The sequence below is a fragment of the Pleurodeles waltl genome, chromosome 9, assembly GCF_031143425.1.
Source record: "Pleurodeles waltl isolate 20211129_DDA chromosome 9, aPleWal1.hap1.20221129, whole genome shotgun sequence".
Classification (NCBI taxonomy): Eukaryota; Metazoa; Chordata; class Amphibia; order Caudata; family Salamandridae; genus Pleurodeles; species Pleurodeles waltl.
In genome coordinates this window covers 1,173,550,722-1,173,565,953 of record NC_090448.1, presented here as the reverse complement: position 1 = coordinate 1,173,565,953, position 15,232 = coordinate 1,173,550,722, and the positions used below count along the sequence as shown (strand labels likewise).

Sequence of the window (15,232 nt, the reverse complement as noted above, 5' to 3'; positions counted from 1 at the left end):
ATGACAAGCGTGGGTCCCTTTGAGTCCTTTACAAGTCAGAGTTTAATTCAGCTACCAAGAATCTTGAGGTATTTCACTCCCTTGATACTTCTACTGCAGTCTTATTTGCAGGTTCATCTTTTTGGGACATACCATCATGCAATCTACACAAGCTGGCTAAATTCAGAATCAATTTGTCGTTTCATAACCCTGTTCCAGGACAACTGAGTCTTAGCTGCCATGTTCTGTAAAGCTCTACTGGGACTCTTGTTCATTTCACAGTGCCCTCCAAGTCTCTGACCCTGCATTCCAGTTGCAGATTATTTCACCCACTCCACCAACAAACATTCCAGCTTCATCATATTGAGTTACTGTTTCAGTCCTGGGTTTACAGCACAGCTCTGCACTTTAAATATTCAACAGTAAATCAACATACATTACTCACAAAATAAAACAAAGAGATTTATTTTTAATAGAAAATAACACAAAGTAATTTCTTAATTTAGTTCATATAGTAGGTGACCTTGTACGATTTGTGATTGTTTCCTGCGAGGTGTTTATGTTTATCAAACCTGAGAAACGTCTAGCTGTAGAAGACAGAATGAAGGCCAATATGTTTTGAAAGGTCATAAGAACCAATATAGTTCTGAGTATGTGGTCTTCAATCCTTCATGCTTTGGGCGCAGGTTTGGTTGAAGAAAACTGTAACTGTAATCACAGACGGATTTCATTAGGTTTACTTCTATACACCTAGTACGCTCAGAATTCAACCTCCCATTCAGAGAATGCCATCTTAAGACCCCAGTGCCACAAGCTGCAGTCACACCCGCACCGATGAAGCACTGCATAATAACTACTCAAACAAAAAATTGCAACTCTGCAGAAAACACAACAAATGTTTGTTCTTAACCTAACATTTTTTTTTTTTATCAAAAGCACATTACATGATTTATATTCATGTTTTTCCCAGATGAAACTGGTTATCGACCTCTGAGAGATTAAAGAGTGTCAGCCTTTCCGACATTAAGACTGTGAGTCAATGTTTGCAGGTCTAAAACTGCGGTTAAATTAACATTCAACAATTTCTCTCTTGTTGAGAATCAAGTAGGCGCTCTGCAACACATGGCCCGTAGTCAAATGTTTTACATGTTTGTGAATAAGAATATGACAAGAAGTTCAAACCAAGAGTAGGCAGTTATATGTGCCTTGTAACCTGGTGCTAACATAGCTAGAATGCAGCCATGTTCTTCTCACCACACCTGGAACGCCAGAGCCAGTTCCCCCTCTCCTATATGTATGCGCACTGCAGCGGGATTAATGTCTGGTTCTTGAATACATATAGTGGATTTGCAGACAGCGAAACTAAATAGTATTTTGAATCCATTCATCTGTTTCCTAACCCGACCCTTCTTGATGTGTTTGAAGTGGCGCTGAGCAGGCTGCAGAACATTGGCAGTTAGGTTTTTTCTGAGTTCAGTTCAGTGCCAGCAGCCAATCCTTCACAACCACCGGTGGCCTTCCTTCTAGTTCTGAGAATCCATGTAATCGCGGCAAATGCGTCGGATGATGTCGGGCACCAACTGCTCCAGACCCGTGAATTCTCTGGTGAAGAAGGTATGTAACTCCTTGGGCTCAGACGCCATGTCCTTTAGGTCTTCCAGGGGTGCCCAGGCTATTCCGACTGAAAATATGGTCACACCTGTAACATATGGTAGAAAACAACATGGTTGGCAAAATGAAGCCAAGTTATTCTTTCTTCAGTTTCACATTACTCCTAAAATTAAGTAATTTCTGCTACTGGTACGTAAGGATTCAGTGAAATTAAACTGTGATGCCAACTTTAGTAAACTTACTCTATATGAAGTTACTTACCTTCGGTAACGCATTATCTGGTAGAGACAATATCTAGCTGCAGATTCCTTACCTTTGAATTTTCCGGAAGACTTTTGCATGAGCAGTACCCCTGCACACCATTAGGTGGCATTGATCGGTTCTGACTTTCGACGCCAGGAGCACAGAGCCACTAAGTGCACCAACATTGATGTGTCCAATCTGGGATCCTGAAGGCAGTATCCTTCATCCTAGAAATGTGTCCACAGATCGGGAAGGATTGGTGGGTCAGTAAGGAATCTGCAGCTAGATATTGTCTCTACCAGATAATGTGTTACCAAATGTAGGTAACTTGTTCATCTGATAGAAACATCTGACCACAGATTCCTTCCCTATGAATAGATACACAAGCAATACCATCCCCAGCGGTGGGCTGTGGACAAAGTTATTAAACTACAAAGTCCTGCCAGACCGAACGGGTGAAATGTCCGTCCCTGTGGACCTGACCGTCCAGGCAGTAGTGTTTGGTAAATGTGTGCAGGGATGCCCACGTTGCTGCCTGGCAGATATCCAGGACTGGGACAACGCATGCCAACGCAGTGATCGCAGCTTTGGCTCTGGTAGAATAAGCCCGCAAGCCATCAGGGGAGGATGCTTCTTGGCCAATGTGTACCAGATCTTTATGCAAATATCGACCCAGCACGAAATGATCCGTTTCTGCACCACCGAACTAACTTTCTTTGCTCCAACATATTCCACAAAGAGTTGGTTATCCACCCAGAACTCTTTTGTGAGGGCAAGGCAGAACGACAATGCTCTTTTTGGGACCAGACGGTGAAATCGCTCCTTCTTTGGAGAGATGTGATGAAGCGTAAAAGGTGGGCAAGGTGACTGGCAAACATGAAATGGAAGGATAAGTTACTTACCTGTAAATCCTAGTTCTCTTCCAGGGGTATCCTCATCAAAGTCATAAACATTGAATATTCCCGCCCTTGTGCGGGGACCCCGGAGCATATATAAAATACACACATATTAACATGTGTAAAAAACAGCAATGCAGGCTATAATGTTAAAAACAGGCTAAAATGCTTTATTTCTATGAAGTTTTTTTATTTTTATTTTTTTATATTATAAAGCTACAATAGAGAATAAATATCTACCCAAGCCCCTCAAACTAGGCTTAGGGAAGTAAGCAGCAGCAAATTCTAGAGAAAAAGAGAAAAAAACTGCATTGAAAAACAATGAAGCATTCTTAGCCAATAGGCTGCATGCAGGTTAACACAGGAGAACCATAAAAACTTTGGCACCGTGCCTTTAAGACCATGAGCACCTCCAGTATCCCACCATGCCTCAGGGGTGAAGGAAAGGTGACAGTTGGTTCACAGTTAGGTCAGTTCTTTTTACGGTGACAATTTGTATAACTGATTCAAACACAGTCTGTCCTGCACTTCTAGGAGACGTGCGTCCGGGTAGGAGGGTGGGTTGTTTATGACTTTGATGAGGATACCCCTGGAAGAGAACTAGGATTTACAGGTAAGTAACTTATCCTTCTCTTCCAGGGGATCCTCATCAATAGTCATAAACATTGAATAGATTAGCAAGCCCATCCCTAAACCCAGCAGACTGTCCGATAGAAGTGCAGGAATAGATATGTCTTACGCAAATAGATTTCTTAGAGAGGCCTGCCCCACTTGGGCATCCGCTCTTGCATCTGAGTCTAAACAATAATGTCTTGTAAACGTATGGACAGACTTCCATGTAGCAGCTTTACAAATCTCAGATATCGGAACATTGTTAAGGAGAGCAGCAGTAGCCGCTTTACCCCTTGTGGAATGCGCTCTAGGCCGCGCTAGCAATTGTCTATTAGCTAGCTGGTAAGTATTAACAATGCAAGAAACTATCCATCTTGATATTGTTCGCTTAGAAGCTGCCTCTCCTGTCCTTAAATGACCATAGTTTACAAACAAGCGGTTAGAGTGTCTAATCGATTTTGTCTTGTCCAGATAAAATTTCAGCACTCTTTTCAAGTCTAATGAGTGCAATGCTTTCTCTGCCGGAGTCTCCGGATTGGGTAAGAACGTCGGTAAAGTTATGGTCTGATTAATATGGAATTCTGACACCACCTTCGGAAGGAAAGATGGGTGAGTTCGCAGAACCACTCTATTGTCATGAAAAACCGTGTACGGTTCTTTTGCAGACAAGGCCTGGATTTCACTGACCCTCCTCGCTGAAGTAATGGCCACTAGAAAAGCCGTCTTCCAAGTAAGGTGTTGTAAAGAGGCCTTATGGATAGGCTCGAAAGGAGGGCCCATAAGTTTTGCCAGGACTATGTTCAGTTCCCATGGAGGAGAAGGCCTCCGAATTGGCGGAAAAACTTTCTTCAAACCTTCTAAGAAATCCTTGACTACAGGTTTTGTAAAGAAGGATTCCTGAGAAGGCGATTTGCGATAGGCAGTAATAGCAGACAAATGTACCTTAATAGATGATACCTGCAGACCGGACTTCGCTAGATGAAGCAAATAGGACAGTATGACATCCTCCTGCGCCCGTATGGGATTATGACCTTTCTGACAGCACCATATGTAGAATCTCTTCCACTTAAAAGCGTAGGAACGCCGCGTGGAAGGTCGTTTGGACTCTTTCAAGATGCTCATGCACTCCTGCGAGAGTCCTAGGTGCCCATACTGCAGGAATTCAGGAGCCATGCTGTTAAGCTCAGAGAGGGTAGGTTGGGATGTAGAATCCTGCCCTCCATTCTGCTCAGAAGATACGGTCTGCACGGCAGCCTCCTGTGAGGTTCTTCCGACAGGTTGAGGAGATCCGTGTACCAGAACTGTCGGGGCCATTGCGGCGCTATAAGAATCATTCTGGTCCTGGATCTGTAAAGTTTGCTGATCACTGCCGGAATGAGGGGAATCGGCGGAAAAGCGTAAAGAAATGTCCCTGACCAGTCGATCAAAAGGCATTCCCTCGAGATCCCGGACGGTAGAACCTGGATGCGAAGTCTGGGTTGAGGCCGACCCCATTGCGCGAAGATGTATTCTGCGACTTCGCCGTGCAGGACCCAATCGTGAACGTCCTCCAGGTGTCTGCTTAGAAAGTCTGCTTCCACGTTCTGCTGACCTGGCAGGTGAACTGCTGTAATTGACATTCCTCTGGCCAGGAGCCAATGCCATATCGCTTGGGACTCTCGCGATAGGGGTAGGGACCTCGTTCCCCCCTGTTTGTTCAAGTAATACATCGTGGTTGTATTGTCCGTCTGTATCAAGAGAGTTTTCCCCTGAATTAGCGGTATGAAGGACTTGAGAGCGAGATGGACCGCTCTGAGTTCTAGCAGATTGATGTGGTACTGCTTTTCCTTGTCTGACCACAGACCCTGTGCTTGAAAAGGACCCAGATGAGCCCCCCATCCCTGGAGAGATGCATCCGTTACTAGGGTGTCGGATGGAAGCACCTGGTGAAACGGAGCACCCACTGACAGGTGAGGTCTGCGCATCCACCATCTCAATGACTGAAGTGCTACCTCCGGTAGCCGCACCGTGTCCTCCCAGCGACCTGTTCTCTGGCTCCAGTTGGTCTCCAATGCCTCTTGGAGGGGTCTCATGCGGAGTCTGGCATTTGGGACAATAAAAATGCACGATGCCATGGAGCCCAGCAGTGATGTCACCTGACGTCCCGTAGGTGCGCTGGCTCTCAACAGGTCCTGGCACTTCTTGTTTATTGAGGATAGTCGTTCCTCCGAAGGATACACTTTTTGTAGTTCTGTGCTTATGATAGCTCCTAGGTAGTGAAGATTCTGCGTTGGAGTCAAGGTTGACTTCTGGTAATTGACCTGAAGACCTAGAGCTTCGCAAACTCCTAGTACAATGTCCCGATGGCTTCTCGCCTGCTCCGGAGAAGAAGCCTTTAGTAGCCAGTCGTCTAGGTATGGATATATGTATATCCTTTGTCTTCGGAGATGTGCCGCCACCACTGCCATACATTTCGAGAAAACTCTTGGGGCAGATTTCAGGCCAAAGGGTAGAACCCTGAACTGGTAATGCTGTAACGCTACTCGGAAGCGCAGGAATTTTCGATGTTTTGGAGCTATTGGGATGTGAAAATACGCATCCTGCAGGTCGATGGAGCACATCCAGTCTCCCTGATGCAGTTGAGGGAAAATCTGGTGAAGCGCTAGCATTCTGAACTTCTGCTTCCTTATGTATTTGTTCAGCAGCCGTAGATCCAGGATTGGCCTGAAAACGCCCTCTCGACCCTTCTTTGCCACTAGAAAGTAACGGGAGTAGACCCCCTGTCCTCTTCGTGCAGGTGGAACCTTTTCTATGGCATTCTTTCTTAGGAGGGCGAGAGCTTCCTTGCGTAGCAAGCTGAGATGAGATGGATTGTCTTTGGTTGGTGGCAAGTGTGGTGGAGGCTGTTTGAAAAGAAGAGAATAGCCATGTTCGACAATATTGAGCACCCATTTGTCTCTTGTGATAGAGTGCCACTCGTGAAGATAAGCCGTAATACTTCCCCCCACCGGAGTGGTGTACAGTGTCGAGGGAAGCGAGATTTCATTGCTTGGTGGGTGCTTTCGGAGTGGATTGTTGAGGTCTGCTTGACCCTCGCTCCCTTGTGTTTCTTCGTTGAAAAAGAGGTCGTCCCTGTCGCTGCTGTGACCTTTGCGCTCAATGAGGGGTTTGAACCCTCTGCTGGAAAGGGCGCCTATCATACGGCTTGTACCTCCTCAGAAATCTTTCTTTCTTTCGAGGCCCACCGCCTTCAAGGTATCCACCTCTGTCTTCATGCGGGCCATCTCTTCGTCTGCATGGGCACCGAATAGAGAGTTCCCGGCAAATGGGAGATTCAGGATGCGTTGTTGTGCTTCCTGTTTCAAGCCAGTGAGCCTCAGCCAGGAAGATCTCCTCGCACAGATACCATGTGCGTACCCATGAGCAGCCAAATCCGCCCCATCCGCTGCCGCGCTGATAACCTGGTTGGATACCAGGCATCCTTCTTGTAGTATCTCCTGGAAATCTTGTCTGTCTTCTCTGGGCAATTTTTCTGTAAATCTACTGAGGGAATCCCACAGAGAACGATCGTACCTGCCCAGGAGCGCAGACGCACTGGAGACCTTCATTGCTGAAGCCGCCGTCCCGCATATCTTCCTCCCTAGGGAGTCTAGATGCCTGCTCTCTTTATCCGGGGGTACCGTGGATGAAGATGCCACCGCGTGGGTCTTACGGGCGGCAGCTATGATCACCGAGTCCGGTGGCGGATCCTTTCTAAGGAATAAAGGGTCTTGTTCTGGAGCCTTGTATTTCTTAAGAATCCTAGCCGGGGCAGACTTAAGCGATGCTGGGGCCAGAAAAGTGTCCATGGTTGGCTGCAGCAAGCCAGGCACTAGAGGCAGCAACTTTTTCGACGCTGATCTCTGTTGTAGAGTCTCAAAGATGATCGATGAGGAGGTAGATGGTTCTGGAACCTCTATGTTGAGTTTCTGCGCCCCTCTTAGCAACACCTCGTTGAATGTGGTAATATCATCCACCGGTGAGACTCTAGCAGGTGGTGAATCTGTAAGGGTGGGTGAGTAACGCCCGACAGAAGAACCTGATGAAGACCAAGAGGGTGATCTCCTTGACCGCGACCTGGATCTCAGTTGAGAGCGAGATCTGCTGTGAGACGCTGTAGCAGAGCGTCTAGGCCTCGCGGTCGGTTGGCGAGGAGCTGAACGAGCCCGTTCTGCCCTGGCTGTCGGTGATGGCGTTCTTGGCAGGGAGGCAGTAGGTGAATACATTCGCGAATACTGCGAATCTGGGAAGGCGGCTGGTCTGTTGAGGTTCTCCAGCCATCTCGGAGATAGATTGATGGGCGAGACATGCCCAGATGATGCCGCTCTTGACCGAGAAGAGTCGCTCGGTATGGAGACCACTGGAGATGGCGCCTTGTCTGGCGTGGGGCGATGTTCTGCTCCCTGTGGGACAGGTAAAACCTGCGTAGACGTCGATGGCTGTTTCGACGTCGAAGGGCGCCCAGCCGGTTGGTCCTGCCTCGACGTTGAGTGCCTCGACGTTGAGTGTCTTGACGTCGAACAACGCTCCTTGGACCTCGACCTGCTCGCCCTCGTGTGCCTCGACGTGGAGCGATGGGAGGTCGACGGCGGATGTTTCTCGTGCCGTCATGGTGATCTCGACGTCGTGTGTCGACGTCGATCGGCGGGTTGCCGTCGACGGAGACCTGCCCCTGCTCTGATGTTCCCTCGACGCCGTTCCCTTCGACGTCGGGTGTGTCGCCGTCGACGGTGAACAAACAGGCACTTTCCTACCTGTCGACGTCGACCGGCCCATTCTCTCCTGAGAATGGCCTTCTGGCTGTCTGGGAAGTGAGGAAGACGATGTTCTTTTCCTCTCCTGAAGCCCATGAAGTTGGATCTTCTCTCTGTCTTTCAGAGTCCTCCTAGACATGTTCTTGCAGTACTTACAAGTGTCAGGGCAGTGACTCTGAGGCAGGCACACTATGCACAGAGAGTGGGGATCTGACTGGGCCTTCTTCTTCCCACAAGCAGGGCATTTGACAAAAAGAGAAGGCATTTTTCTGTCAGAAAAAACCCTCCTAGCTCAGACAAAGATATTATTTGTCGAGTGAAAAATGAAAAAACGCTTTTTTAAAAGAATTTTTCTGAGAAAAACTCAGAAAAACTGAGAGCTCAATGCTCCAGGATCCTCTCAGAAGAAGCCGGAAAAAAGAACTGACCTAACTGTGAACCAACTGTTACCTTTCCTTCACCCCTGAGGCATGGTGGGATACTGGAGGTGCTCAGGGTCTTAAAGGCACGGTGCAAAAGTTTTTATGGTTCTCCTGTGTTAACCTGCATGCAGCCTATTGGCTAAGAATGCTTCATTGTTTTTCAATGCAGTTTTTTCTCTTTTTCTCTAGAATTTGCTGCTGCTTACTTCCCTAAGCCTAGTTTGAGGGGCTTGGGTAGATATTTATTCTCTATTGTAGCTTTATAATATAAAAAAAAAAAAAAAAAAAACTTCATAGAAATAAAGCATTTTAGCCTGTTTTTAACATTATAGCCTGCATTGCTGTTTTTTACACATGTTAATATGTGTGTATTTTATATATGCTCCGGGGTCCCCGCACAAGGGCGGGAATATTCAATGTTTATGACTTTGATGAGGATCCCCTGGAAGAGAATCACCACTTTTGGGAGGAAAGAGGCCCTAGTGTGAAGCATCAGTTTGTCTGGGAAAACAGACAGTAATGGAGGCTTTGATGAGAAAGCCTGCAACTCACTTACCCTCCAGGCAGATGTTATTCCCACGAGAAAGGTTGTCTTGATGGTGAACAGCCGGAGGGGACAATTATGTAGACGCGTGAAAGGAACACACATTAAGAAAGTGAGAACCAAACTAAGGTATCACTGAGACATAATGAAAGGGGAAGGGGGGACATATGTACAACTCCTTTGAGGAATCTATTGACAATAGGGGACTTAAATAAGGAGCGTTGGTCAGGCAGCTGCAAGGAGGCAGACAGAGCAGAAAGGTAATCCCTTCTGAGTGCCCAGATGTAGGAAGTTGACTCTGTATTGAAAATGTCACTTACCCAGTGTACATCTGTTCGTGGCATTGGTCGCTGCAGATGGAATGGTTTCTTACCTGTAACTCCAGTTCTCTCGTAGGGGTATTTCCATGATAGTCATAAGCACTGAATAGTTCCGCGCGCCTGCGGGGACCCCGGAGCACTGTTGTGTAATATATTCTTAAGTGCAATCATCAGCTCCTTGACAAAAAAGGTCTGTGAAAAACACTTAAGAATAACAATGTGCAGCCTATGTGAACAGCTACACAGGCCAAATTGTTAGAAGAAAAAACAGTTGTAGTGTAAATTCACGTTTAAACCTCAATTTATTCTATAAATACATAAATAAATACATTCTCATATTTTATTTACACCTCTCATGAGAATAAAACAATATAGGGCAGTGTAGCCCATAGGCTGCCATTATACAGAATGAAAATAGAGCTGTGCCTTTAAGAAAGTAAAGTCTTCCTGTTTCCCATCATGCACAGCAAAAGGCAGTTGCCTCAGTTCTTTTTTGGAGGCTAGTAACCCGACATGAAGAAACAAAACATTTGTTGGAGTACCAACCTCAATAATATTCATGTTCTATGTCAACTCCACCGGGGAGGAGGGAGGGTTGCTTATGACTATCATGGAAATACCCCTACGAGAGAACTGGAGTTACAGGTAAGAAACCATTCCTTCTCTCGTAGGGGATTTCCATGTATAGTCATAAGCACTGAATAGAGTAGCAAGCCCATCCCCATAACCGCGGTGGAGTAGACATAAGAATACTGAGAAAACATGAATCATGCAAACAAATTCTTGAGCAAGGCCTGTCCAACCTGCGCATCTGCCCTAGCGTCTGTATCAAGGCAGTAATGCTTAGTAAAGGTATAGACCGACCTCCAAGTGGCAGCCTTGCATATTTCTGCCAAAGGGACATTTCTCATCAAGGCTACAGTAGCTGCTTTCCCTCTGGTATAGTGGGCTTTTGGCCTACCACCAAGGGATTTGTTTGCTAACTGATAACATAACATTATACATGAAACAATCCACCTGGATAAAGATTGTTTAGATGTGCCCAAACCTGTTCTGATTGGGCCATAGTTAATAAAAAGCTGTTGTGATTTTCGTAAGCTTTTTGTCCTGTCCAAGTAAAATTTCAAGACTCTCTTTACATCCAGAGAGTGCAGAGTTCTCTCAGCAGGAGTAGCTGGATTCTGAAAGAAAGTCGGTAATGAAATTGTTTGGTTCACATGGAAGTCGGAGACTACCTTAGGTAAAAATTTTGGATGAGTTCTCATTACCACTTTCGCAGAATGAAAAACCGTGTAGGGCTCCTGAGCACAAAGGGCCTGGATTTCGCTGACCCTACGCGCTGAAGTGATTGCCACCAGAAAAGCAGCTTTCCATGTGAGATGCTGCAGCGATGCCTTATGTATTGGCTCGAATGGCGGCAGCATCAGACGTGATAAGACAACGTTCAGTTCCCATGGAGGAGAAGGCTTTCTAATGGGAGGAAAAACCTTCTTTAAACCTTCTAGGAAATCCTTAATAATCGGAATCCGAAAAAAGGAAGTTTGTGAAGGACTCTTTCTGTATGCCGTTACCGCCGCCAAGTGAACTTTTATTGACGACAGTTGTAAGCCCGATTTTGCCAAACTTAACAAGTATGGCAGGATAGATTGTTCTCCACAGGAAACCGGGTCAATGTTGTTGTGTAAACACCAAATGCAGAATCTCTTCCACTTGCTTGCATAGGCTGATCGTGTGGAAGGGCGCTTTGCTTCCTTCAGAATTTCCATACAGTCCTGAGGTAGGTTCAAGTGTCCATATTGCACTAGCTCAGGAGCCATGCTGCCAAACTCAACGATGAGGGGTTGGGATGAGATATCTGCCCTCTGAACTTCGTGAGAAGGTCCGGACGATATGGTAGCCTGATGTGTGGTTTGAGTGACCGGTGAAGAAGGTCTGGGAACCACCACTGGCGTGGCCACTCCGGAGCAATTAGGATCATTTTGGTCTGAGCATTGGACAGCTTCTGGAGGACCGCCGGAATCAGGGGAAGCGGTGGAAAAGCGTAAAGAAATGCTCCTGACCAGCTTATCCATAGGGCATTCCCCAATGTCCCTGGATGGTAATATCTGGAGGCGAAGTTTTGGCATTTTTTGTTTTCTGGGGTTGCGAATAGGTCTGTAGAGGGGGTACCCCAGAGTGCGAAAATGAAATGAACGACGTTGTCGTGTAGTACCCATTTGTGCTTCTCGTCCATTACCCGACTGAGGGCATCCGCTTGAACATTCTGGATGCCGGGCAGGTGAGTTGCCACTAGCGACAGGTTCCTGGCTAGAAGCCAATGCCAGATTGTCTGAGCCTCTCTGGATAAAATTCTGGACCTGGTGCCTCCTTGTTTGTTCACGTAGTACATAGTGGCCACGTTGTCTGTCTGGAGAAGGAGAGTTTCCGTTCTCAGAGAGGGAAGGAAGGCTTTGAGCGCAAGGTGGACTGCGCAAAGTTCCAGCAGGTTGATGTGATAGAGACTCTCTCTCTGTGACCACTCGCCTTGGACTCGAAGATGTTCCATGTGTGCCCCCCATCCGAGCAGTGACCCATCTGTTACGATGGTTTGAGATGGAGGCCGTTGTTGGAACGGAATCCCCACCAAGAGATTGCTGGGTAAACACCACCACTTGAGGGATTGTAGGGTGTGAGGAGAAAGAAGGACTTTGTTCTCCCAATCGTCCCTCAGTTGACACCACTGATCCTCCAGATTTTCCTGCAATGGTCTCATATGGAGGCGAGCATTGGGAACCAGATGGATACAAGACGCCATCGAGCCCAGTAGAGAAGCTATTATTCTTGCAGTGGCTTGAGGTCTTTCCTGCAGTTGTTTGCACTTTTGGAGAATCGATAACCGTCGCTCCTCCGAAGGAAACACCTTTCCTAGCCTGGTATCTACAATGGCCCCTAAGTAATGCAACCTCTGAACAGGTGTTGCTGTAGATTTCAGGAGATTGACTTGAAGACCAAGTTTTTGCAGCAGTTGTAGAGTCCATTCGAAATGTTGTTGTGCCTCGAGACAACTGGATGCCTTTATGAGCCAATCGTCTAGATAGGGGTAGATGAATATTCGCTGTTTCCTCAAGTGGGCGGCTACTACCGCCATGCATTTGGAAAAAGTTCTTGGCGCTGATTTTAGGCCGAAAGGTAGAACTGCAAATTGGTAATGGCGTTTTCCGACGGTGAACCTTAGGAATTTTCGATGTTTCTTGGTTACTGGGATATGAAAGTAAGCGTCGCAAAGATCTATCGCACAGAGCCAGTCGCCCTGACGTAGATGTGGGTAAATTTGGTGTAAGGCTAACATCCTGAATTTTTCTTTGCGAATCCATTTGTTTGCTGTCCTCAGATCTAAGATGGGACAAAACTCTTGTTTGTCTTTTTTCGGTACAAGGAAATATCTCGAATAAATCCCCTTCCCTTGTTGGCTGATGGGAACGGGTTCTATGGCTCTCTTTTGCAATAGGATATTGACCTCTAACTGTAGAGCTTCAAGAGGGTGGTTGGCTGTTTTGGGTGGAACAGATGGTGGAGACCTGGGAATCTGAGAGCGTAACCATGTCTCACAATATTCAATACCCAGGCGTCTGTTGTGATGCGTTGCCACTCGTCCAGATGATTTGAGATACTTCCCCCTACCGGAGTGATAACGGAGGAGGGGGAAGCAAAGATTCAGGGCTTAGACGTGGGAGCCTGTCGAGTTGCCTGAGTTTGAGGTGTTGAACGACCCCTTGTCGACCTTCGCTGAGTGGAGAAACCCCTTTGATGCTGCTGTTGTTGCTGCTGCTGGGGGCGCGAAGACATCCAGTGTGGCGACTGATACCGGTGGGTGAAAAGTCGTCGTTGATATGGCCGGAAAACCTTTCTTTGTTCTTTCGGTCTTTCCATGCCTACCGCTTTCAGGGTATCTAGTTCAGCCTTCATTCTAGCCATCTCGTCATCGGCATGAGAACCGAACAAGGTGGAGCCCGAGAAAGGCAAGTTTTGTATTCTCTGCTGCGCTTCAGGTTTGAGTGATGTAAGTCTCAACCATGCATGCCTTCTGAGCGCTATCCCGTGTGCATAATTGTGTGCGGATAGCACCGAAGAGTCAGCTGCAGCACTTATAATTTGGTTAGAAACCATGGCTCCCTCACCCACGACCTCCAGGAAATCTTCCCTTTTATCCTTAGGAAGATGTTCCGCAAACTGCATTAAAGAGTCCCAGAGGGCACGGTCGTATCGCCCTAATAACGCAGTAGCGCTGGCTGCCTTCATCGTGACGGCTGCAGTAGAACATACTTTTCGTCCTGCAGCATCTATCTTTCTGCTCTCTTTATCTGGAGGCGAAGAAGAAGACGGTGAGGTTGAATGCAGTTTCTTTGCCGCTACTATGACCACCGAATCAGGTACTGGGTCCGACCTCAAGAATAGAGGATCTTGTTCTGGTGGACGATATTTTTTAATAAGTCTGGAAGGAGCAGACTTTGTTGCGGCCGGTGCAAGGAAAATATCCATTGCTGGTTCAAGGAGACCTGGAACCAGTGGAAGCAAAGGTCTGGAAGATGTCCTGTGATGCAAGGTCTCGAAGATCACTGACGTCGATGGGGCAGGTACCGCCAGCGGGATGTTCAGCTTGGTCGCCCCTCGTACTAAGACCTCCTGGAACGTATTCACATCATCTGTGGGGGACACTCTCGGGGACGGTGAGTCCGATAGGGTTGGAGAGTAGTCCCGTGTAGACGAAGAAGAATGCCTGTGATGTGAATGCTGAGATCTCTGTGATTCATGACGGTGCCGAGAGGAAGAAGAGCGTCTAGAGGAATGTCCCGAACGTCTTACAGACCGCGTTGGAGTCCTCAAAACAGACTCTGAAGGAGGAGCCGGAAGAGGCGCCGTAGGTGTTACCGGCGTCTGTGGCAATGGTGATTGTCGAGGAGAGAGTTGTGGAGACGCTGGAAGGAGGATGAGTGAAGCCGAGGATTCTGAGGTTGTATAAACCCTTCTAGGTCTTTTTGATTGTCTCGACGTCGACACTCCTCGACGTCGAAGTACGGTGACGGCGAGTGCCCTTCGCCGTCGATTCTTCTCGCCGTTGAGACTCTCTCGACGACGACCCTCGACGTCGCCGTGATGACGGTGAACGCCTACGACGTCGAGCACCCCTCGACGTTGATCGCTCTCGCCGTGTCGACCGCAAGCCGGATTCAGATCTCCTCGACGTGGAATGTCCTCGCCGTGTCGACGGCGACCCAGATCTCGACGGCGAAAGTCCACGCCGTCTCGACGGCGAAATCGTCGCCGACGGCGAGCGATGTCTCTTTCTCGCCGGCAAACCACTCCTCGACGGCGAGCATGTTGGCGCCGTTCCTTGCCTCGACGTCGACGCCCTCGACGTCGTCGGAGACCTGTGCCGTTTTTGAGCCGGTCTGGTCGGAGTTATAGAGGAAACAGTGTGAGCCCTGGTAGAAGACTGACCTTCTCCTCGCTCTGTGGTAGAATGACCACTTTTCCTCCTGTCCTCTTTCGCCTGGAGTCGGATCTTCTCCCTGTCACGAAGGGTCTTTCTGGAGAAGGTTTTGCAGATGTCACACGACTCCGGTTTGTGGCTGGATGGAAGGCAAATTATGCAGACCCGATGTGGATCTGTTTTGGCCATTTTTCTGCCACAAGAAGGGCATTTGTCAAACAGTGAAGGCATTTCTGAAGTAGAAAAACCTCAAAATTCTGTCAGAATCTAACAGAAAAAAATAGAAAATGATCACTCAATGTTAAAAACGTCGAGTGAAATTGAAATTCAAAAGATTTTAAATGAATTTCTGTCACAAAAGGA

At 47.4% G+C, this 15,232-nt stretch overlaps 1 protein-coding gene across 1 annotated transcript in view; it reads right to left on the bottom strand.

Annotated features, from left to right (window-relative positions):
• Nucleotides 1-428: 428 nt before the first annotated feature.
• Nucleotides 429-15,232, bottom strand: part of COCH (cochlin) — a 403,713-nt gene continuing 388,909 nt past the window's right edge. The window contains exon 12 of the mRNA XM_069209058.1: nt 429-1,678. Within this exon, the coding sequence (XP_069065159.1) occupies nt 1,503-1,678 (176 nt within the window). The 3' untranslated portion in view covers nt 429-1,502. The remainder of the gene's footprint in view (nt 1,679-15,232) is intronic.